At 41.6% G+C, this 24,486-nt stretch overlaps 2 protein-coding genes across 6 annotated transcripts in view; one reads left to right on the top strand and one right to left on the bottom strand.

Annotated features, from left to right (window-relative positions):
• The window catches only part of SPMIP2 (sperm microtubule inner protein 2), a 92,392-nt gene extending 80,737 nt beyond the window's left edge, over positions 1 to 11,655 (top strand). Inside the window, exon 6 of the mRNA XM_073891272.1 lies at positions 11,409 to 11,655. Within this exon, the coding sequence (XP_073747373.1) occupies positions 11,409 to 11,655 (247 nt within the window). The remainder of the gene's footprint in view (positions 1 to 11,408) is intronic.
• Positions 11,656 to 19,292: 7,637 nt separating this feature from the next.
• FNIP2 (folliculin interacting protein 2) overlaps positions 19,293 to 24,486 on the bottom strand; it is a 138,314-nt gene continuing 133,120 nt past the window's right edge. For all 5 annotated transcript variants that reach the window (XM_025874383.2, XM_025874385.2, XM_025874382.2 and 2 more), the window contains one exon: positions 19,293 to 23,021. In XM_025874383.2, the coding sequence (XP_025730168.1) occupies positions 22,943 to 23,021 (79 nt within the window). In that variant the 3' untranslated portion in view covers positions 19,293 to 22,942. The remainder of the gene's footprint in view (positions 23,022 to 24,486) is intronic.

Below are 24,486 nucleotides of genomic sequence, written 5' to 3'. Positions count from 1 at the left end.
GGAGAAGACAATCTGGCAAAGTCATGAAAAAGTGTTCATTTAGAGTAATGCAAAATCGTTCTTGTTTCAATTAATTCTCTACTGCAACATAGCGGTAGAATATTTGACAAGCCTTTTGAATAAAGTGGTTGTGTTTCCTATGAAATAAAACAATAAATCAAACCAAAACAATCGCAATCTGAGGTCTGAAGCATATGGTGTGTGTACTTTTACAGAACTGCACAAGGCTTTGATGCTCTCCTAGAAGAAAGTCTGAGAGTGGGCTTTTTCTACTGAAAAGAAAAATATTCTTACAGCTAGCGATCGCTTTCAGTCTTTTAAAAATAGCTGTTAAGCAATATTCTTATGTTTGAAATACACTGGTGGAAGACTTCTCTTGTGTTTTCCCAAATACTCCTTTGAGAAGCAATTTCATTTTTATCCTTGAGACAGTATATGTTCCATACTAATGTGAATTACACATATTTTGTTTATAAATTAAAATAATCCTACCTACTTTTGCAAAACAGTTTGTGCCCATAGATACGCTGACCCATTTAATAAGTTTGGTTTTGAATTGTTAATGGCATAAAACTGATCGTAGGCATTTTTGCTATTTTGGAAAGAAGAGAACTATTAAACAAGAATGAAAGATTCAAACAAATATAAAAATTTATCTTCTACATTTCATGATGAATGATTAACTTCATCATGAAGTTGATTGTAATCAAATAACCTCTTAGTAACCATTTCACTCACTCATAAGTACAGCAGTAAATAAGCAATTATTTATTTATATAATGTCCTTTTGCCATGTGTCCATTTTACATAGACTGTCAGCTTTCTGTATGGCCTCCCAGAGGACCTGCTACATTGCCAAATACATACTAGGTATTTGGTCAATAAACTCTAGCTAAGACTCTAGTTGTCTAAAGACAGGATCAGCAGATAGATAGCTCTGGATCTTCGATGCTATATATTACCTCAAATTGTCCTAATCATTCAGTTGAATATTACTTTGGACATTTATCTTAAATAGGTTAAGTTACAACTTAGAGGTAGCGCCTCAGTTTTCCTAGTATCCTGAAGACAGAACACATTAAACAAGTAAACATGACATATGCCTTCCAGATAAATCTCTATAAGCTCCTTTGGATATGAATTACTAAAAATTAGCTTCTTTCATAAGCCTCTTTTTCTTTCCACTCAGTAAGAATCTCTTGGGCAACAACTAACCTAAGATAAATTCTACTAGCATTAAGTTTTTCTCTATTAATAATTGCTAAATATAATTGCACACTCATTTTGTCTGTTCAAATATGAAATACCCAGAAAATGTCATGTTTTTAATCAGCTCTATGACAGCTGTTGATCTAGGATCAAATATGTGTTAACCTGAAGGATTAAGATTAGGTCTTTTGGAAACACAACATCATTGCGCATGATTCTATAGGGGCAGGAAGAGAAGGAAGATCAATGTGTAAGAAATAAGGCTGGGCTCAACTAGATGAGGATATGACTAAATCTAACCTGTGGCACCCCAATTTCCTCAGTTCCTCCTTCGTGGTACTGCCTCTTCTAGATACATTCTAGAAGAGCCAGGTAAAATGCTTTACAGTGCCTCTCCCCGACCGTTTGCACTGAAAGCCTGGTCCCTCGTTGTGGAATAAAAGGAAACAGCAAAGGAGGGTCGAAGGGATTATTTTCTCAGGCAGCTGGTGTCTCTGAAATCACACGACATATGTGGCTGCCTATGTCAGCAGGAACACCCACTCCATCTATGTAGAAGGCCAATTCAGAAAAGGAAAAATACAATTAAAAACATCTTTAAAGCTCTAATGGCAATTCCTTGGCAGATTCTGACTTTAGGTGTAGACGACACCATAAATTCAGAAAGATCTTTCAAAAACAGGGGTCTTATTTTCTTGCAAATGTTCCAAAGAGAAAATAACAGGGAGAGAAGGCCTGTTCTTCCAGAAAGCAGAGATCCTGCCAAATGGTTTCTAAATGTGTTTCTCAAAAATTTCCATGTGCCATCAACGGCTTTTGAGTACTTCTGGAAATGGAAAGAGCAGAAATCAATGACCCTGTGAGAAAGCAAGCATTTAAGGTAATTAGCATGCTGAGAAAATAGGTCGTCGTGCTTTTCAGTCACCATATATGCTGACCAGACACAGCACCAGTCTCCTCACAGGCTAGAGAGGCACCATTCCATCCCTTTGTGACACTGCACAGAAAATACTGAGGCCCTCAAGGGAAGTTTCCACATATTTCTCTATTTGAAACTCAAGACGAATAACTGTTTTCTGGGCCTATATTAGGCGACCAGACTGACTCACTGGAACCTAAACAGTTAGTATTTGTTTCCTTAACTGTGGAATCCAGAAGACCATAATTTTAGCACTTACTAGCACTATTTTTAGCCAACCAGAGGGAATCGAAAAGATGTCCAAATAGTGGAAAAAGCTTCGCTCCTGGGCAAGACTGATGCTGGGTGGTCAATCTCCAGAAAAACCAGCTACTTTGATCCGTTTAAGTAAATATATTAATTCAGGCTGGTTATTTTGCCAACATACTGAGAATTCATTGACTTGTTTGGTCATGAATCAAAGTGGCTGCCCCAGAGTCTCCTACCGGTCCAGCTCTAGTCACAAAAAAGGCGGGAACCCCGAAGACCAAATGGAGCCCCACCCCTAGCAGAGCCCTGTCCTCAGCTCTCCAGAGTATTTTCTCTGGCAGAAGTCTCTAAATGAGAGTTGTTTGTCCCATCCGTTTTAGACAGTTACATAAGCGAGGCCCAGCCAGTCACGTCCTAACTTAGCGCTGAAGTCGGTTTTATTTTCTCAGCCCATTTCTCTGCTGCCCAGGCTGTGAGGGCAATTTTGGTCATTTTCCAAATAACCAACAATTTTTAAGGAAAACTCAGACATGTTTTATTATAAAAATAATACACGCTCATGGTTTAAAACATTCAAACAGCAACAGGGAGAGTATGAATTTAAGATCAATTCCACCTCACGCCAAACCCTCTATCATGTGCCGTCACAGACCCTCTCACTGGAGATGGCGACAAAGCATTTATATATATATATACATATATATATATATATATATATCTTGATAGAAGCAAGCAAAATTGACTGAAACATGTTCTGTGTCAGGATCTCTGCTAGACGTTGAAAACACACAAAAAGTCAGAAACAGTTCTTTCCCTTCCTTACAGATTTATTGAGAGTCACCATGATGGCTCCAAGTATAATAGGTATGAACAACGTAGTAGTAGTCGTACGGGGAACAAAGAAGGGCATGACGGTGGCCCACTGTGGAAAGTCAGGCAGCTATTCAGGAATGCTTTGTAGGAGAGGTCACACGAGCTGCATTATGAAGGCTGCGTGGGAAATGAAAAGGAGGGCATACAAGTGGAGTGAGCAAGGAAATCCAATCGCATAAGCAAAGGCACGGAGGGGTGAACCCTCCTGATGTGCTGAGGAAACGACTGGGAGTCTGGTGTAGCTAAAACAGGGTACTGGTTTCGGAGTGTGGTGGGAGGCAAGACTGGAATTGCAGCACAGGGGCCAGATTGTGTAGTGTTTCAAATTCCATACTAAAGATTTTGTGCTTAATTCTGCAGGCAACAAACTGTTGTTTTTATGTTTTTAAGTAAGGAAGTGATATAATCAAATCTGTGTGTTCGAAAGGATACCTGGCACATAAGGGGTGTCAAAAACGGTTTGCTGAATGGATAGAGCAGAGAAAGGGGAGCTGGAAGGAAGGAAGACAAGTTAAGTGATATTGTCATCATCACAATGAAGGGAGCCGGAATTAATAGAGGTGGGGATGGTGAGATGCTTTAGAGAAAGACTCAGTGACACTTGGCAACCAATTAAATGTGGAGGAATGGAGGAAATGGAAAAGTCAAAGGCAATTCTGATGGTCTCTTCTGGGTGGCTGGGTATTTGGTTAAGTCATTGACCAAAACAGGAATACAGGAAGGAGAGGGTATTTGAGGGAGGATAGGAAATAGGGAGATGGGGAGATAAGCTGAGAAGCAATAAATGGCCAACACTTTAATGAATTTTTACAATGGGCCCAGATACTATTTTAAGGGCTTTATAAGTATTAATTCATTTAACTCTCATAAAGAGTAGTATTTTAATAGTATCCCCATTTTACAGATGAGATTGCACAAGTTTAGAATCTGACAACTCTGAGTTCAAGTCCCAGCTCTACTGCTTTTTAACTGTTTGATCTTGGATAAATTACTTAATCAATCTAACCTCAGATGTAAAGAGCAGAAAATGATATCTACCATATGGGATTATTATGAAGATTAGAGGTAATACATATCAAGCGATTAGCATAGTGTCTAGAAGCTCATATATCTTAATGAATACTAGAAATTATTACTAACTATGAGATATCCTGGTACTATTATCAGAAAGGAGCTTGGAATTTCTGTTTAAGTTATAAAGGTAAGTAGAAATTTTAAACATCAGTATATTGATGTTGGCGGGGTCACTGGATGTAAATGTCATTTCCTAGTTTTGAGATGGGAGGTAGTATACCAAGAGATGAGACTCAAGGATGGAATTCTGGGAGAATACCAATGATAAAGGAGCAAAAAAGAATGAGAGATTCTTCTTCTTTTTTTTTTTTTAAGATTTTATTTATTTATTTGACAGAGAGAGACACAGCGAGAGCAGGAACACAAGCAGGGGGAGTGGGAGAGGGAGAAGCAGGCTTCCCACGGAGCAGGGAGCCCGATGTGGGACTCGATCCCAGGACCCTGGGATCATGACCTGAGCCGAAGGCAGACGCTTAACGACTGAGCCACCCAGGCGCCCAAGAATGAGAGATTCTTCTAAAAGAAATGTAGATGAAGTAATATAAGAAGAGAGATACAAAGAGAAGAGCTCTAGAAGCCCAAGTGAAAGGTGGGAAGTGGATAATGTCAACAATTGCAAATGCTTCTGGGAAGTCATACTAGAAAGTCTGAAAAGAGATGATTTGATCTGGGAGATGGAAAGGAGGTTGCTGTTAGCTGAGGTAAGAATCATCACAATGAAGTAATGGCAACACAAAGCAGCATGCAGCGGATGGAGGAGGTGCAAATGAAGAAATGGAAACAGAAGACACAGGCAATTTCTCCTTAAATAGCGAGTCTCCATTACACTTTAAAATGACTTAGTTTAGGCAGCACTTTAGGAATGGTGCAGTAAGGACCTCTAAAAATCTGCTCCTCCAAGAAGAAATAACAGCAGTGGCAAAAATTGTCAAAATTACTTTTTTTCAAAGCACTGGAAGTTAATAAACAAATGCTTCCAATAACCCATGAAGTATTTATTTAAGAAAAATCACTGAATCTCAGAAAGAACAATGATCTTTGGGCATTTTAAATTTAAATTGCTCTATTCCCCAGAGACAAACCAAGAAACAGACTCTTAACTATAGAGCACAAACTGATGGTTACCAGAGGGGAAGTGGGTGGGGGAACGGGTGAAATAGGGGATGGGGATTAAAAATATACTTATGATGGGCACTGAGTAATGCATACAATCGTTGAATCACTATTCTGTACACCTGAAACTAAGAGAACACTGTATGTTAACTATACTTGAAATAAAATTAAAACCTTGATAAAAAATACAAAAAATAAATTGCTCTATTCCCGTCATCCCTTTCCAGCTCCATGGTTGCCTTGAGAAAACCAATAGCCTCACAACCATAGTAGCTGTGAAAACTAGCAGCCTATTAGTCACTGGAGGGGAAACATGGGTTTGAAGCTCCTTGAAAAGACTCATGCTTAGAGAAATGTCATATTTGATCCATCTTGAAAATCCCAGAAAAGCTCCATTCTTAGGTCTTGTCATTATTTGGCCTGATTCGGTGTGAACAGCTCTATCTCATGGGCAGACATCAAAAATCATCAGCAGCAACTGTTTAATACCACAGCTGCCTGAGGGGACAACACCAGCTGGGGCAAAGAGAAGCAGATTAAAAATCTTAAAATGAAAAACTGAGAAATGAGATGTCCATAGGGGATTTTTTTTTATTTTATTGCCATAGGGGATTTTGAAAGGCTCCAACATATTCCTAGAAATCTAGAAGGCTATGAATGTGTGCAGTGCTGTGCACATGCTCAGGAAAAACCTGAGGAGGTCCTAATCTCTCACCTTTGGCTAATCTTGAAGCTCTATGCAAGCAGGAAATGAAGGCTAAGGGGGAGTTGTAAGCTGCCTGCCAAAGCATTGAAGGTATGCCTCAGCACACACAAAGGCCAGAAGACATATTAATTTGAGACATTTAAAGGAATTTCTATCCAATCATTAGCTGACCACTAAGCTAACCAAGCAGAAAATTCAGGAGGCACACATGACAAAATTTAGACAATTAGTCCGGGCAAGTCATTAAACAACCACCAAAAACAATAAATAGCAACAACAACAAGCCCTAGGGAGGGGAAATAAGTCTCATTTCCAGAATTGACACACTATATTATTTGAACTGTTAATTTTTTAACAAAAAATGATGAGACAAACTGTGGTAGTTCAGAGTAGGGTGAGAAAGACTGCAAGAGGGCATCCTGGGCTGGGGTGTTGGATCCCAAATGGGGTGAGGAAAACATGCACAAAGTGGACGGGGGTGGTGGTAGCAGTGAGACATTGGTTATTGACAGGAAGACTGATCAAATAAGTAAATACATAAAGAGAATGGGAATCAGGCTTCCCGCTATAAGAGAAGAGAGTTACAAATATGGAAAGGGAGAAAACTAGCACAAACACCCTAATGAACCCTGGGTAATATTGTCTGAAAAGGTTGTGTGACAGTGACACCTCAATGCTAAGAGGAATGCCTAGCACCTGGGTCTTGGTTTCTAAGTTCCTTCACAAAATGGATTATTCCAGGGATGGGGAAGGGAAAGATGAACCTGGAACATCTTTTTGTGCTAAACAGTAAGGAAGTGCCCAAAGAATGATGGGGGCAGTCAAAAGGACACAGAAGTGAGACTGAAAGAGCTCCCTCTAAGCCAAATCTGGGACAATCTGAGCATCAAAATGAATGTTATGAATGGATTATAGCCCATTGCACAAAAGAGGAAATCCTGAGTCCATACTGATGTTAATTAATTAATTAAACATTTGACATGGAATGAAATTTTTACATAAAATCAAAGTATTTTCTCACGAAATACTAATAATGAAAGGGAAAAGTAATTTTACAAAGGAGAAGCCTGGCAGATACGACCTCCATCAAGTGACCTTAGTGAACCTCTCCAGTAATGGGACAAGTCACACCATCGCCATCCTGTGTTATTCCTACCTGAGGATGCATGGCCTGAATCTAATCAAGAGAAAACATAAGATAAACCCAACTTGAGGGGCATCTCCAGAATAACTGGCCTGTGTTCTCCCAAAGTATCAAGGCTGTGTGAGAGTCGCAGGAAGATTGGGAAAGTGTTCCAGATTTAAGGAGACTAAAAGAGATGAGAAAACTAAATGCAATGTGTAGTTCTTAAATGGATCCTTTTGCAAAACGGACATTATTGGGAAACTGGAATGGGGTCTGACAGACGTGTTAATTTTCTGATTTCCTCTGCTTTTCCCTGAAGATTTTATTGGGGAATAATTACTGACATACGTCCCTGCATAAGTTCAAGATGTAGGGCATGATAGTTCAATTTACATATATTGTGAAATGATTACCAAGTAGGTTTAGTTAAAATCCATCATCTCATGTGGATACAAAAAAACCAAATTCCTTTGTAAGGAGAACTCTTAGGATTTACTCTCTTAACAGCTTTCCTATACATCACACCGCTGTGTTAGCTGTAATCATCAGGTTGCACACGACATGCTGGTGCTTCTATATCTTATGCTTGGAAGCTTCTACCTTTTGAGTGCTTTCCTCCAATTTCCCTTCCCCCCCTCCCCCAACTCCCACCTCTGCTTACCAGTCTGATTTCTTTTTTTTTTTTTCTATGAGTTTGGTGGGTTTTGTTTTTAAATTCCCCACATAAGTGAGTTCAAACATTATTTGTCTTTCTCTGTCTGACTTATTTCACCTAGCGTAATGCTTTCAAGGTCCCTCTGTGTTGTCACAAATGGTAGGATTTCCTTATTTTTTATGGCTGAAGAATATTCCATTGTAATACCACAACTTCTTTATTCCTTCATCCACCGAGGGACATTGAGGTTGTTTCCATGTCTTGGCTACTGCAAATAATGCTGCTGTGAAGATGGGAGAGCAGATATCTTCCTGAGTTAGTGTTTTTGTTTCCTTTGGATATACTCCCAGAGTGGAATTGCTGGACCATATGGTGGTTCTATTTTTAATTTTTTGATGAACTTCCATACTCTTTTCCATAGTGGCTGTCCCAAATCACATTCCCACCAACAGTGCACAAGGGTTCCCTTTTCTCCACATCCTCACCAACATTTATTATCCATTGTCTTTTTGATGGTGGCCATTCTAACAGGGCATGAGGTGATATCTCATTGTGGCTTTAATTTACATTTCCCTAATGATTAGTAATGTTGAGCATCTTCCCATGTGCCTGTTGGCCGATTGCCTATCTTTGGGAAAACGTCTATTCAGGTCCTTCGCACATTTTTAAATTGGATTATTATTTGTTGTTGTTTGCTATTGAGTTTATGAATTATACATTTGGAATATTAACACCTTAGCAGATATATGGTCTGCAAATAAATCTTCCCATTCTGTAGGTTGTCTTTTTACTTTGTTGATGGTTTCTTTTGTTGTGTAGAAGTTTTTTGGTTTGGTGTAGTTCCACTTGCTTGTTTTTGCTTTTATTGCTTGTGCTGATTTTCTCCGATTTTGATAGTTATATTGAGGTTATGTAGAATGTTCTTATTTGTAGGAATTAACACACTCAAGTATTTGGGGGTGGTGGGTATCATGTCAATCATGTACTTTCAAATTGTTCAGGAAAAAAAGCTGTTGTACTGTGCTTCTACTTTTCTATAAGCTTGAAATTATTTCAAAATGAAAAAAAATCTGACCTTTAGGGGCCTACTTAAGAATAGTAAGATTGCTACACTAAGAACATTTGGTTTTGTTATTTATTTTGGGGTGTGTGTGTGTGTGTGTGTGTGTGTGTATAACACTGAATCATTGCTGATGGCCTAGCATTCATGGTCCAAACCAATCCGGAGCCAAACCTTCTGCTCCCTTGATTTACCTCTTTTGACTTCTGTGGCTCAGTTGTAAGTTCAATATAGTGTGTGTAAATCTCCACAGCTGACGGGTCTATTATTTTTATAAGATTTTTAAACTCTTTGGGGGCGCCTGGGTGGTTCAGTCGTTAACTGTCTGCCTTCGGTTCAGGTCATGGTCCCAGGGTCCTGGAATCAAGCCCCTCATTGGGCTCCCTGCTTGGCAGGAGGCCTGCTTCTCCCTCTCCCTCTACTGCTGATGTTGGGAGGGAAAAAGAGGCTGCAGAAGGGGAGCCTGGGTGGCTCAGTCGGTTAAGCGTCTGCCTTCAGCTTGGGTCATGATCCCAGGGTCCTGGGATGGAGTCCCGCATCCGGCTCCCTGCTCAGCGGGGAGGCTGCTTCTCCCTCTCCCTCTGCCCCCTGCTCATGTTCTCTCTCTTGATCTCTTGCTCTATCTCCATCTCAAGTAAATAAAAATAATCTTTTTTTTTAAAAAAAAAAGGAGGCTGCAGAAGCAGGCAAGTGGAGAGGAGTGGGAGGGAAGGAAGCTTTTAGAGGAACTCAGCTCTGATCTTCTCCCTCCGTTGCTCATTACTCCACCCGTCACAGACGAGCTGAGCGGCAGTGGTGAGTCCAGCCAGGTAATGAGCACTGGGGATCCTGTGATGAACGAGACACATCCTGGGCTCTTTAAGGAGCACTGAGTTCGGAGGGAGAGAGACTGCTGCACAAGACATTTAAGCAGGTTCTAATAGTTTCTACAAAAGAAGTCAAACACCATGTGCTAAAAAAGGAGAAAAAGTGCTGCCTGACTGACGGGGAATAAGGACTCTTTTCAGAAAAGGTGAGGTTTAGAGCCTCGGGCGGCGTTTGTCAGAAGAGGAGGAGGGAGGGAATTACAAGCAAAAGGAAAAGTTGCAGCAGAAGGCCAAAGGTCTGAAAGCAGGACTTCAGAGCTCACAGAGGGACGGGTGAGCGCACAATGGAGCGCACTGTGGGTATCTGGGAGGAGAGACCAGAAAGGCCCATGTGGGCAGACCATTTAAAAAAAAGAAAACAGGCGGAAAACAAACAGCAAGAGCACACACCCCTGCGTGCTGTGCTAAGGAATTCTGGACTTGATTCTGAAGGCTACGGGGGTGTCAGCGGAGGGTTGCTGGAGAACCACACGGTCAGCTCCCCGCCCCCGTGCAGGGATCTGTGGTTCTAGGGAGTGGGAGGGAGTGTCCGACCCCCGGCACTGTGAGAATTGCTGGCTCCCTTCCTCCAGCTAGCTCTCTGCTCAAGTGATACCTCCAACTCCACAGCCAACCCCCACAAAAACAACATGCCTGGCATTTTTTATTCCTTATCTGGCTTTAGTTTTCTTCATGATACTTCCCAAGTACTTGACTTACCTGTTTGTTGTCTGCCTATTATTGCTCTCTCCCCACCACCTCGTAAGGTGCACGTATCTTCTTGAATGAGCAAAGGGTAATGCGAACCTGTCACTAATCTTGGTCCAAAGAACTTGGGAACCCATAAAGCCCAGATTTTAGGAAGGGAAATTTGCAGTGGCCAAGAGGCTCTAAGCACTCAGGGAGAGGGATGGTGGGGTAAGAAGCTCCAAGAGGTTCTTCAGAACGACATAATTCCAAATGAGATGGCAAATCCTATCAGATGATCCCTTTTGCTTCCCCGCCCAGGGCTGGCCCTTTATAATGGGAAGGCAGGACTTAGTATTCTAATTTAGGGATGTTGGAACCTAAACAAGGATTTCAATGGGGAAAGAGAATGAAGCCTAGATCTTTCCTCTAACATACTGTCCAAAGCCAGAGTCTGGAATCATGAAGCTGGTGTTTTTCTGAATTCTCCTAAGATCTCAAAATGGATAGACCATATCCTGCAGAACTCTCAGGTCACATGAGGTCTCAGCTTGAACAGGGCCACCTTCAGCATCTTGTATGCATGGCCCTAAAGGACAGGGGGATCAGTTACGATACAGGGGTCAATTCACCAACAAAGTGCCTAGATGAGTATCTATCCTGGGAGGTAGTTTCCTGAGCCTCCACAGCTATACATCCAGTGGAGTAGGCAGAGTCCAGAAACTTCTCAGAACACTGGCTGATGGCTCAGGTCCTTAGCTTTCTTGAGCCACATGGCTAAAAATCACCTCGAATCATAAGAGAAATAGACAAGTCTCAACTATCTGAAAACTAGTGGCCTTGTTTCTAGATCTTTCCAATTTGAGAACCAACCAACTTGTTTCAATTTCAGGCAACCAAAACCTGATATTATGGATATACAAGGAAAATACAATCGTGGTTTTATTGCCTGGCATATGGGTAATTATGAGAACACCAATGAGAGAAATTCCAAAGGAGCTGTCCTTGTCAGGCAGAGCACAACAGTGCTGCCAAGAGCTTCCAGATCACCTAAGCTGCCCAAGCTGCCAATAAAGGAAGAGGTACGATCATTTCCTTTTCTGAATCATCACAGAAAACAACAAATTATTTTAACATGAATTAGAGAATGCTATTTAGTAGTAAGACTACTAATAATTAGTTTTATAGCTCCTTTTAACCTATCAGAACATTTTGGAATTTATATTGGATTTCCACAGTAATGTCCATACCGTGGGTAGGTGGGTGTTATCCCCACTTTATAGCTGAATAAAACAAGAGGTTGTAGAGGTCAGTCCTTACAACCGCCTATTTATCATATGGGCGAACCTGGAGAAAATGGCCATCTCCTTGATTTGCAAAAGCTGAGAAAGATCTCAGTGTGTGAAATGGAGGTAAATCTATAACCCATGTCAAAACTCTTGCAGACTGGTTAGCAGAGTAAGAGTATACCAGTTCAAATTCAAGTGTTTCCCATTACTATCTCTGAAATCTTAAGCAGGTTGCATAATTTCCCTGTATGGGTTTTTAATTTTTTAATTTTTTTAAAACTGCATTTGACTTTCCACTCCATAGTTTAATGAGGTTTTTTTTCAAGATTATTTATGAGAGAGAGAGAGAGAGTGGGTGAGAGAGAGAGAGAGAGAGAGAGAGAGAGAGCGCGAGCACGAGCGGGGGGAGGGGCAGAAGCAGACTTCTGGCTGAGCGGGGAGCCCGATGCTGGATCTCAGGACCCTGGGATCACAACCTGAGCCGAAGGAAGATGCTTAACCAAGTGAGCCACCCAGGTGCCCCCTATATGGGTTTTCTAATAAGTAAAATGGGGAATTAGGATTTGTACTAAATATTTGCTAGAGTGATCATGAGAATCAAATAAAGAATGTATAAATATATATGAGTCAATAACTATTTCCTAGGGTTCTTTAGCGTAATCCCACAGCAAAATGCATTTTGTAGTCATCCAGAATTTCAGCATTGAGTATGACTAATTTCCATGATAGAAAGGGAATGGGATAGCTTGGATTAATTCAGAGATTCCTATTTCCTACATGAGAGAGTCTCCTTGCTCCCTTGCCCTCTGTCACCAGAGATCTGATTCATTAGCAATTAATTATATCTATTTGAAACATTCTGTGAGGGACCCATGGAAGTCCTCCTTGGTAGGTCCTGACCCCAGGGGCACTTTGTATTAAAAAAAGGGAGCAGTTCAGCTGCTAACATTCCTCTGTGGTCTGATTTTTGGGCTGGGTCCAAATGAAATGATTTATTGCAATGTGTGTGGAGGAGGCTTGGGCTAGTTACTTTCCATCACTGAACTAATTTTGTGTAGGATTAGAGCAATCATAGATTAAACGATCCCAAATGCCCCTTTCTATCATTCACTAAATCCAATTGAGATATTTTTGTACATTAAAAAAAATCTGTTAAAAGACTTTTCATTTTGGAATGATTTCAAATTTATAGAAGAGGTGCAAGAACAGTACAAAGTGAACTATGATATTCGTTACCCAGAATAGTCAGCTGTTTATTTGCTTTAATGCTTTCTTTCTAAATGTGTGTGTGTACATACACACACACACACACACACACACACACACACTTAGTTTTCTAAATCATTTGGGGGTAAGTTGCAGACATGATTCTTCTTTAACCCTAAACATTTCAGGGTGTATTCCTAAGAACAAAGATGTTCTCTCATATAACTGCAATACAATGATAAGATCCACAGAGTTTAACATTGATACAGTATTATCTATAGTTCATAATTGAATTTTATTAATTGACCCAATAATGTCCTTTGTGTTTTCTCCTCATCCAGGATCCAATCTAGATTTTATACACTTAGTCCTCATGTCTCTTCAGTCTCCTTCAATTTAGAACAGTTCCTTAGTCTTGGTCTTTTATAACACTGACATCTTTGAAGTGTATAGACCAGTTCTGTAGAACATCTCTTAATTTGGATTTATCTGATGTTTTCTCACAAGTAGATTCAGGTTATATGCTTTTGGCAGGAATCTCAGCTAAGTCACATCATGTCATTCTCAATGCATCACCTCAAAGAGGAACCTGATGTCAGTTTAACTTATTGTTGGGAAAGTTAATTGAGCACCTGGTCCCAGCTTTTTCCTTCCAGAGATCGACGAAATACTATATCACCCAGAATAATGTCTCTTTTTAAAACTAGACTGTCTTCTAAATTTCTAGATATACATTAGAAACTTGTTCCCTAAGTCCATTTTTTGGACCAGCCCACAGGATTCAGTAAGTACTCAAGCCTGCCCCTCTATAAAAGAAGCCCTCTTCAGGGAAAATAACTTGAAGCGAGTGTTCTTATATATTCCAAAGCAAATAGTGAATACAACGTGTATAAAGCCTCCAACATAATGCTTTACCCTGGCCACCAATGAGTGGCTGCCACGATTATCACGACTATACTTAGCTGGGATGTCAGCACATTTTCCATTCTTATGCTGAAGGAATCTAAACCACGCACAGAAAGCAGCCTCAATAGAGTAAATAATTGTCAAAGGTATTGGGGACTTGAGGGAAATCCTTCTTCTCATGAAGACAGATGGTTGAAAATGGGGATATTTTATATTCACATTCTCGAATTTGGACCTTTACTTATAAATCTAAGTTTGGAGCTTAATTATAATGTTTCTAAAAGTGCAGTTTATGATACTTAACAATATGTATCATTCTTGTATACATTTATCCAAAACAAAATGCTCTCACAAATCGGGCACATTTCTAAACTGCTTCTTCTACTGTATTTCCCTAAATTTCTTTTTTTTTTTTTGATTTCAAGTTCTATCTTCTAGTGTCTGTTATTTTCCCTTCTTGATTTTTTGTTCACTTTTTTCCCACATAAATAATGCCACTTATGTGTTGTCAAATTTACATGTATATTACATACACTTTTAACACCATCCATTCCTATTTAATTTCTTGGCTTGCAGATGTTCTCACTGCCCCCCCCCTTCCATTCCGATACATGGACACAATCTCAGTGATGGGTACTTCCTTTCCCTCATCCATTCACTCACATCGAATCCAAAGGCAGTAATTCTCAAATTTTAACGGGCATATCAACCACTTAGGGATCAGATGAAGGCACAGATCCTGATTCAGTTGGTCTGGGACAGGGCTGGGGTTCTGCACTTTTGTGGAACTCCCAGGCAAAGCAGTGTTGCTAGTCCAGGACCTTGAGTAACAAGGTGCTTGAGGATTTGACACTGAATCGCAGTTTGAACTAGAAACAGGAGGGGCTTGGACCAAAGGGGAGAGGGAGACAAGGAAGGACAGCAGGGTAAAGGTAACGTTAATGTAGTGTCTTTGGGGAAGCGCAGGTGGTTTCATCCAGCTGGATAATAGCATGCAAAGAGGGGTATCTGGTGAGGAGGCTGGGGAAGAGGAACCAGCTGGGGCATTTGAGTGCACGGTGCCAAGAAACTTGGATTTTACTGGGCTGACTTGCAAACAGAAGTAACAGTATTAAACTTTCATTTTGGAAGGGTTCAGACCTCGGCCTGGAAGATTGCTTAGACCTGTTTGATACGACAGGGAGATGAGTTTTGAGGCATTTTGGTAACTCAGTTGAGAAATGAGGGATTGAAAGAAGGCAAGAGAAAGGAGAAAAGGTGATGCATTTGAGACACAAAGAAAGTAGACTCAGCAGCTCTCCCCATGGGAAGAAAAGCAGAGGCCAAACCACACTGCAGAATTTGTGGGGGGTGGGGAGGGGCAGGGGGCAACAAGTAGAGATGAGTAGGAAGCAAAGAAGTGAGTGCCAAGTAAACCTCTCTAGAAAACACTTAGCTGTCAAAGGGAAGAGAAATTTGGGATCAAGACGAGGCAGGGAGACCCAGGACAAAACATGGGAGAAACAGTTTTTGTTTACACTTTGAATAGAAAAAGTCTGTAGACTGAGCACTTGCAGGTGAGAAAAGGGGATGATAACTGATGACTTGGGGTCCCCAGAAAGCAGAGGGAGATACACAGCTCTAGGAATTAATACACAACAGCAGGAAGGAGGCATTTTTCTCCCACTGTGAATGAAGTGTCACCTCCTTCCTTGTCATCCCAGAGGGTTAGTTCTCACTCATGCTTTTCCTGTTCTCCCACATCTCCCCGTATATCCAAAGACTATTGTGACTTGCCTGTCAGTCTTTAGAGGATAACTCTGAAATCCGTATCGTGTTAAAGATCTTTGCTTCAAAGTCTACTCCTTATAGTCTGGTATGACAATATTCTGACTACCCAGCTCCTCTTTGGGGGTCATAATATATATATATCATCTGACTGATATCTGAAGTACCTGTATTAGTCAAGGTTCTCCAGAGAAATAGAACCAAAAAGATGGACAGACAGATTGCTTTTAAGGACTGGTTCACACGATTGTGGAGGCTGGCAGATCCAAAATCTGCAGGGTAGACCAACAGGCAGGAGACGCAGGCAAGAGTGGCCGCAGCTCAAGTCCAAAGGCAGTCAGGAGGCAGAATTCCCTCTGCCCTGGGGACCGCAATCCCTTAAATCCTTCAACTGCCTGGATGAGGCCCACCCACATTATGGTGGGTAATCTGCTTTGCTTTAAATCTACTCATTTAAATGTTAATCTCGCGGAGCCCTACAGCGGCCCGTCGGGGGCGGGGCGGGGGGGGTCTAGATGCTGGTGGCCCCCCCGCCCCCACCCCACCCCCGCACACACATTGGCTCCCGGCCCAAGGCAGGAGGACTGGGGTTGTGGGGCGGGACGCGGTCTGCGGTAGGTTGCTGCGGGATGAGAGCGGCCCGCGGGCTCCGAGAAAGCCTCGGGGTCAGAGCTGTGCATCGGCCACAGGAGCGTTCCTCCTGGGCCACCAGGCAGGGCCCGACCTGCGGCGGAGGGTGAACTTAGGGCGGGGGCGGGAACTGCCGCGACTCTGCGCGGGTCTCTACCCGACCCTCCTCCCCTCTCGCCTCGCGTCACTGAGCCCCTCACCCTCTCCCTGGCTTTACCTGGGGCGTCTGTTTCCCAGGTTGGTTCTCCGCCAAAGCCTGAGGTTAGGTGTGAGGACGGTGAGACCAGCACCGCCGGCTCTCAGCCTAGTGGGCTCTTCAGGTCTGTGCCCCGCGCGGGGAGAGAACCCAGCTCGCACAGCAGGCGAGCCAGAGGCACTGTGCAGCAGTCTTCGGGGTCCATTTGGATCCTCAGGACCCTAGAGCAGGTTGAAGCTATTATCACCCTCACTTCACAGCTGTGATAACCGAGACCAGAGAGGTTGAGAAATTGGTCCAGGGTCACACAGCTAGTAGGCAGCCGAGTCGGGATTTGAACCCAGGCAGCCGACCTGAGACCCTCATCCTGTCCAAAGACACCACCTGTGTCTGGAGCACAGACCATGCTAACTGATGGAGTCTACAAGAGGGAAGCCATAAGGACAGGACGTGGACCTTGGAGGGGGAAGGGGTGCGGGTCGGACGCACGGGTCTGCAGGAGCGAGGCCTGGAACACGACGGTTCTGCTGAAGGCAGATGACATCCGGTGCCCGCCTGACCCTGCCTTGGCCCTTGGCTGTGGGACTCTCCCCTGGCCTCGGTTTTCCCTCTCTCCTGTGGGGCAGGGGATGATCGCTCTTTCAGTTGTTTTGTGGGGGGAAGCATGGAGTTTAGGGGGACCCTAAAGAACTTACTTTCCTGACGGGTTAGCTCTGCAGCCCTCTGTGGCAATCACTGCCTGGCAGGAGTCAGCCCTCCGGGAGCACTCTGGAGAAGCAGTGTTTTTGTCAGTCAACTTCTCTGAACCTTCATCTCCTCGCTGAAAACCAGGTCCTAATAAATCCTAACATGGGTGGGGGGGGGTGCCTGGGGGCTCCCTCGGTTGGTTAAGCGTCTGCCTTTGGCTCAGATCATGACCTCAGGGTCCTGGGATTGAGCCCCACATCTGCATCGGGCTCCCTGCTCCCCGGGAGAGTCTGCTGTTTCTCCCTCTCCCTCCTCCTGCCTGTGCTCTCTCGTTTTCTCGTTTGTCAAATAAACAAATAAAATCTTAAGGAAAAAAAAAACCTAACATGAGGCCTGTTTTGAGCAACCCCCCCTTCCACCCCCAGCGGAGGGGGCCCCTCTGTCTTCCAACCTGGTTCCCAGTTCCTCCGGTAGCTGGCACAGGCCCCCATGTTATTATAGGTGATTTGTCTATAACCCTGCAACCCTCCCACCTGCCCCCTCAGCTACCAGAAAGATCCCACTTGGACTGCTTTTTCCACCGCTGTCCTGTGCACTTCCACCAGTGCCTAGCACCTAAATATTTGTTGAATGGCTGAGTGAATGGGTAAGGATTAAATGAGGTGATATTATCAATCTTAAAAAATAAAAAACAAATATTAATCACATCTAAAAAATATCTTCACGGCAACTTCCACATTCGTGTTTGATTCGAATATCTGGGTACCATGGCCTTACCAAGTTGACACGTAAATTTAACTATCACAGTACCTATCTCCTTCAGGTGTGAGGATTAAACACATATAAAGCATCTGACAAAACTGTCCCCACACCAGGGAACCAAAAAGCAATGTGGTGTGTGTGTAAGTTCTTTATCAATGGCATGATTTTAAAGTGCTTGAGGGAATATGGAAAACACCTTTGAAATTTTCATTTAATCCAAAAAGGAATTTGAAATACCTAAGGTTACTTCTCCCTATAGTCTTTTTTTTAAAGATTTTATTTACTTATTTGTCAGAGCGAGAGCGCAAGCAGGGGGAGTGGCAGGCAGAGGGAAAAGCAGGCTCCCCACCAAGAAAGGAGCCCAACGAGGGGCTCGATCCCAGGACCCTGGGATCATGACCCGAGCCGAAGGCAGATGCTCAACCGACCGAACCACCCAGATACCCTTCTCCCTGTAGTCTTTTAGATAACATAATTCAGTATGGCATTATGTATGTTACAAAAGTTCTACTTAAACGCATTTTTTCCCCGAGACTATATATATATATATATGGATGATCTCATTCTTTACATAGCAAATATTATATAATGCCCCTTACTTTCCTAAATTCATAATTAACATACATAATTCATTACAAACCAATATAATGCCCTAGATGTACTATTTAAGAAAGTAACATATTACAACGTATTTTAATAGGGAGACACTGAAACACTAGATTAGAATAGAAAATATAATGAAGCAGGCAGAGGCTTGCATCTCTATGTAGTTTCCATGAATGCCATAATTACAAATGAAGGACTCAAATTCATTAGCGTAGTAGCTGTTGTTAATGTTGTTTTCCAAATTTATGTTAATTCTTGTAAAAACCCTGAATCTTACAACGTAAAATCTTCCCTCGATTTATACAACGGGTGGCATTCCTGGAAAATTCAGCATATATTAAAATCATGTGAAAAACACATTGGGCTTTTATGTAAAGCAGAATTAAATTCTTAGCTTAGATAATTATAAGCAGCTTTTTCACCCACATGAATGTCCAGCAGAACATTTAAAAGTCATGCAGGAGGGGGGACAATTCCTCATTCTGTGGGGTGTCCCATACATTACAAGACATTTCTCTTACCATCCTCAGCCCCCATCCTCTATGGGCCAGTAACTCTCACCCACCATTATGCTAACCAGAAATGTCCCTACACTTCCAAAACATCCCTGCTGAAAATCACTGACGTATATAACCACTCGTTTCGGCATGAATTAATGGAAATGAGACCTCTAAGTTTTTAAGAGCTAAGATTAAATTAACAAATCACATGCAGTACGAGGAAAATGTTCAAGATAAGTTCAAAAGGTTTATTGCACCAAATGCCACAGAAAAATGGGTCAAAATAATACATGAACAAGTTTTAAGAAAAAATTTCTATACATTGACATTGATACCTATTTACCTGATCAAAAATATAAAGTCCTATGAATGTGTCTTCCTGGAGCTTCAATAATAACAAATCCCAGAATTTTTTCTTTTTAAACACCACTTAAATTTAAGCATATTGCAATCTTGCTCCCAAGATATATGGTCACCATAATTTTGACATTTAAAAATTAACACTCCAGAGGGGGCTGCTTGATTTAGGTAAATATTATATTAAAATATCCCCTCCCCCACAGCACAATAAAAAACAAATGGTTCACATTTACCAAGAGAAGCTAAAGATTTTTTCAATTTAATGGTGAAAGTATGCATGAACAAAATACTTTCAAAAGTACATATTAGTGGGAAAATCCAGACATTTAAAAGAATTTTAGGGTCACTTTATATTCTTTATTTTTATGTACAACCAACTCTAGTGAAGAACCTAAAAAGCTACAGACTAAATTTTTTATAAAATCTCAGGACCTAATTATAGGAGCCTAAACAACAGTTTAGTATCACTTAGCAAGTGGGGACCTTCCTCCCTCCAAAAAAGTTACTTTTGAAAAATATGGTAAGTTTAAAAAGTTGTGATGTGTAAACGGCAGTTCCATGGGATGTGAAAAGATTATAGTTACTTTTATTAAAAAACAGCACACCTCAGAAAAATGGATTGAAGCCTGTACAAAAAGCTATTTAACACTGATAAAAATAAAATACTTTGGAATTATGCACAAGTATGGAAGCTACATTTTAAATTTTCATTGTCATGTTTAAACGTACACAATTATCTTTACATTCATATCACTCGTCAATCTATTAAAAATAAAACCGCAACATGCTAGAAAGAGGTCCGTCACAGTAACATTTACACACTTCTGCTCTGTCATGCCTCACTGGCTTGCTTAAAAAAGCAAGATGCTACAAAAGTTACACTCAACAGGTAAGACTTAAAAGTTGAAGAAACCCTAAAGGTGGCATCCTGTCAACTGAGGTAGTTTTCTTTCTTTTTTTTTTTTAATTTTAATTTTTTTCTTGAGGTGGGCATTGGGAGAGGGTGGGATCCCTTTCTTGCCTCTTGGGCTACGACAGAATGAAGCCACCAGGTGGTGTGAGTGGGTGTATCTCAACGCAATTCCATGAGATTTTTTTTTCTTTTCCACTTTTGGGAAGAGGTTGAATTTAAGACAAACAAAACTTGAGTGTTATTTAAAGGAGGATTACAAAAGAGCAGCAACATTCTTGGTCTGTTTCTGTAGGCAACAGACGTGAGGATTAGGTTCTGACTGGAATCCTGAGTGTCACTGGGACAACCCCCACACGTGACCCACCTGTAGTTTTGCAACAGACATTTTCCGAGAGAGAGTTTTAGAACAGTAGATAGAGGCAAATTAAATTTTCTCAGGCTTTGAGAGGACTGGGCTAAATTTTGATGTATGGAGTTTAGAATCAGCCATTTAAAGCTCAATTTCCCCCCACACGGGTCTAATTTTCAACATGCCGCTATGTATACACATTTTGAATGAAACTGGTTTTGTATCTAGTTATTTTCTGTGAATTCCTGGAAAGTGGTGAATGAGGGAAAGTGCTCAAAACGTGTAAACAAGGAAAGGGGAAAGAGAGATGAGGGGAATGCTCTAAACTGGTACAGATAGGAATGATGTAATATCAGCTATTATAATTTATTCACACATTAACGAGAAACAAATAATGAGTGAGCTGAGCCACAGGTGAGGTTCATTCTCTGTGTAACGTAACAGCAAGCAGTGATGTCACAGAACTAGAGACTTAAGCCACCAAACTCATATGTTAGAGGAAATAAGATAAACATTAAAAGGATGGAAAACTTCAATCTTGCAAAAGAAAGACATAAAATACAAATTAAAGATCTTAAGAACCTTAATGCACCCACCTACATTTCACATCATAAAAAGAGACGGGAAGGCAGCAGTTCTGACCTATTCCTAAAGAATTATTACACCTATTTTTCTCCATTAGTACTGCGGCTTACTCTTTCAAACAAACAATTAACTTGCATTTGTAAAAGAATAAACTTGGTGGTTTACAATCAGGATTTTATCAAATAAAAAATCTGAAGTCATTCTAACCCCTAAAAGGGAAGTTACTTCATAATCTTAGGTACAAAAGTGTACACGACAAGGACCGGAATTAATTCACACAGCAGTGAAAGGAAATCAGAGCCTGGTTATAATCAACTGTACTCAAGATCTGCAAGGTGCTAACAATGTTCTGATTTGCAAGATTAGCGCCTGTCTTTTCACGATCTAATTCTGAAAAGTCTTTTCCTTTACCCTGGACATCAGTACGTAGTCTGACATGGCCAGAGTTCATGGCCAGTAAACTAAGTGAAGTTTCTTTTACATTTAACAAAAAATTAAGGTTTCTGAAAAAGTGAACTATGCTAATAATCCCTCATTTTGGCAGATTTTATAATGGGTAAGTTAATTTCTGGAGAGGTGTTTTGCGAAGGACTTAAAAGATTAGAAGGCACAGAGATGATAATGTAAAAACTGAGATCACTTATGGATTGTTGGTCAATGTACAAACTAACTCCTTTCCTTAGTCGTCCTGAACTGTTGCAGGTTCATTTCCCGCCAGGCCAGCTGTGCCTTTGAAAGTACAAATAGTCATTTGTATTAACTATTACAGGAAGCTTCGGCTGGAAGAATTTAGCAACAGAAACACTCTTGTGAGCTTATAGAAATAACTTTGGTAAGTGGCCTCTCCTAAAAAAGGCTGCTGAAAGCTCTAAGTATGAGGATAAAACATGGTACCAGACTGTGTACTCTGCCGCTCTGAACTAAATCTTGATGAGATTAAGATGCTACACTGATTCCTGGGTTTATTGCACCAACAGTCCGTCTCTAACCTACCTGTGGCTGCATCTGCAACAAGGTAAACTCCAAGAAGGTGTGGAAACAGTGGGTCCCTACAGCACCCTCTGCCCAAAGGTCGATCCTCCTTCCTGATTTGTCAGGCAGTAATGCCTACAGCCACTGGAGCGGAAGATGGCACAATGTGGCTTGCTTGCTTTCACCTTTTGTAAAAAGCAAACTCTGCCCTGGAATCCAAATCCCTTGTTCTGACTGTCTTCTTAGAGTAGCAAATTGCACGTTCTCCACTTTGGAGAGCTCATGCTTAAACTCCGAAACGTTGTCCTACTGGAATGGTATGTACACCAGCTACCCCTGCTCCCAAGTCCCTTGTCATTCCGCCCAAACACACACGGTGATCTGTGCCAGCAGCTTAGTGTTTAGTGTAGTGTTTATGTCTCCTCCTACCAAAAAGGTCACTCTCTCTGTTGATTCATGGATAACAAAAGGCCAAAGAGTATTCACGAAAAACATAAATGCCATTATGTCAAGTAAACCTAAGTCGTCCAACGAAGCATCCACTTGAAAGCAACAAAACAAAACAAAACAAAGTGATGGAATGACTGTTTGTTTGCTCTTCTCATGCTTTTGACGTCACAGAGAGCTTATTCCTTTCACCTTCAGTTGAGAATCTGATTTTTTTTTTCTTCCAAGGAAGAACTGTCCTGAGCTTTAGCTTATAAGAGTATCTGAGCGACGTAAGGAGAATGAGTACTGGCAATAGCAGTCAACAGAGGCAGGTCGTTGGATTCAATCCTGAATGGTGAAAAAAAAAAAAGAATATTAAAGTAGCACGATTTTACAGGAAAGTATTATTGCTAGGTACCAAACTTGCCAGATCATTGCTTAAAACTAATGACAAAGTAAGAGATGGGGGCGCCTGGGTGGCTCAGATGGTTAAGTGTCTGCCTTCGGCTCAGGTCATGATCCCAGGGTCCTGGGATCGAGTCCCGCATCGGGCTCCCTGCTCAGCGGGGAGCCTGCTTCTCCCTCTGCTTCTCTCTCTCTCTCTCTCTGTCTCTCATGAATAAATAAATAAAAAAAAAATCTTTAAAAAAAAAAAAGTAAGAGATGGAAAGATGCTAAACCTGTTCTTTTAATACAATCTCCCAGTGGCCGCCACCTGACGACACAGAAAAAAGATGCAGGTTTGCTGTGTGTGCATGTGTGTGGGGACACAAAGCTGCTCTTCCCACAGTTGGGGTCGCCTAGTTTAAGCGCAGAAGTGTTCTATGTTCCTCGACCACATCATTGGGTTGTACTTTAACGTCTTCTCCAGGATCTCCTCATTCTTCCAGTCAGCGCTCTTGAACGCGTACTGAGATTCCGCACCTAGGCTGGAATCAGGCTTAGGAAAATGATGAAGGTGGGAGTTTTTCTAAAAACTTGGGGATTTGTTCAATTGGTTAGACAATTCAGATCCTCACTAAGCATCTGAGCTACAAGATTCTGGGAGCAAAGTGACACTAATAGATACTGAGTCAAGAGACAACATAGCATCAAATGGACGTGACTTTGGCTGCCTCTCTTACAGCAGAGGCGGATACAGCATGGTCACTGGCTAAATGCTGCCAAATGTCCTGAAAAAAATTAGGACTGCTTCAGTCCATGGAATATGTCCTATTTTTTTTTCCCTTGAATTCCAAAAATGAAAAATCAAAAATAAAATTTAAAAAGGTAGCTGGCATTACTTCATGGAACTTTCTATGCTTTCTCCAGTAATGCTGCCTACAGATCTCCTTTCAGGGTAGATAAGAAGTTCTTCAGTACCTTTTGTGCTGCTAGCTCTGACCAGGAGAGAAAGGGGCTAGAGCGAGGCTGGATGTGACCCCCACTAATAATGCACCAAGAGGACCGAGAGATGAGGAAGATAATAAGTCCTTATGATCCTTCTAATAGCGTCGATGGACACCTGCCAGTCAGGGTCCAGGTGAAGATCCTAGAAATGTAAGGCACACATCTGGCAATGGAAACCTGGTGAGGCAGGACTCAAGTCTGAGGCTGGTAAAGAGATCTAAACAACTAAGAACAACAATAACAGCAACAAAGATAACTGCAAGTTAACTGCCAAAGCAAATGCCTCAAAAGGGAAAAACATTTTTTTGAATAAAGTATGGGGGAAAAATGTATGACAGGAAATGCCAAGAGCCAAACAATACAGTAAGTCATATCCTGGGTGTGAAAGATGAAAAGTCTGACAAGAATGCAAAGGCCCAAGTCT

This window comes from Callorhinus ursinus, unplaced genomic scaffold (genome assembly GCF_003265705.2).
Source record: "Callorhinus ursinus isolate GAN/ISIS: 27379988/994484 unplaced genomic scaffold, GSC_fseal_2.0 scaffold4, whole genome shotgun sequence".
Classification (NCBI taxonomy): domain Eukaryota; kingdom Metazoa; phylum Chordata; class Mammalia; order Carnivora; family Otariidae; genus Callorhinus; species Callorhinus ursinus.
Note: the sequence above shows the minus strand (reverse complement) of the source record. Positions and strands in the feature narration are given on the sequence as shown.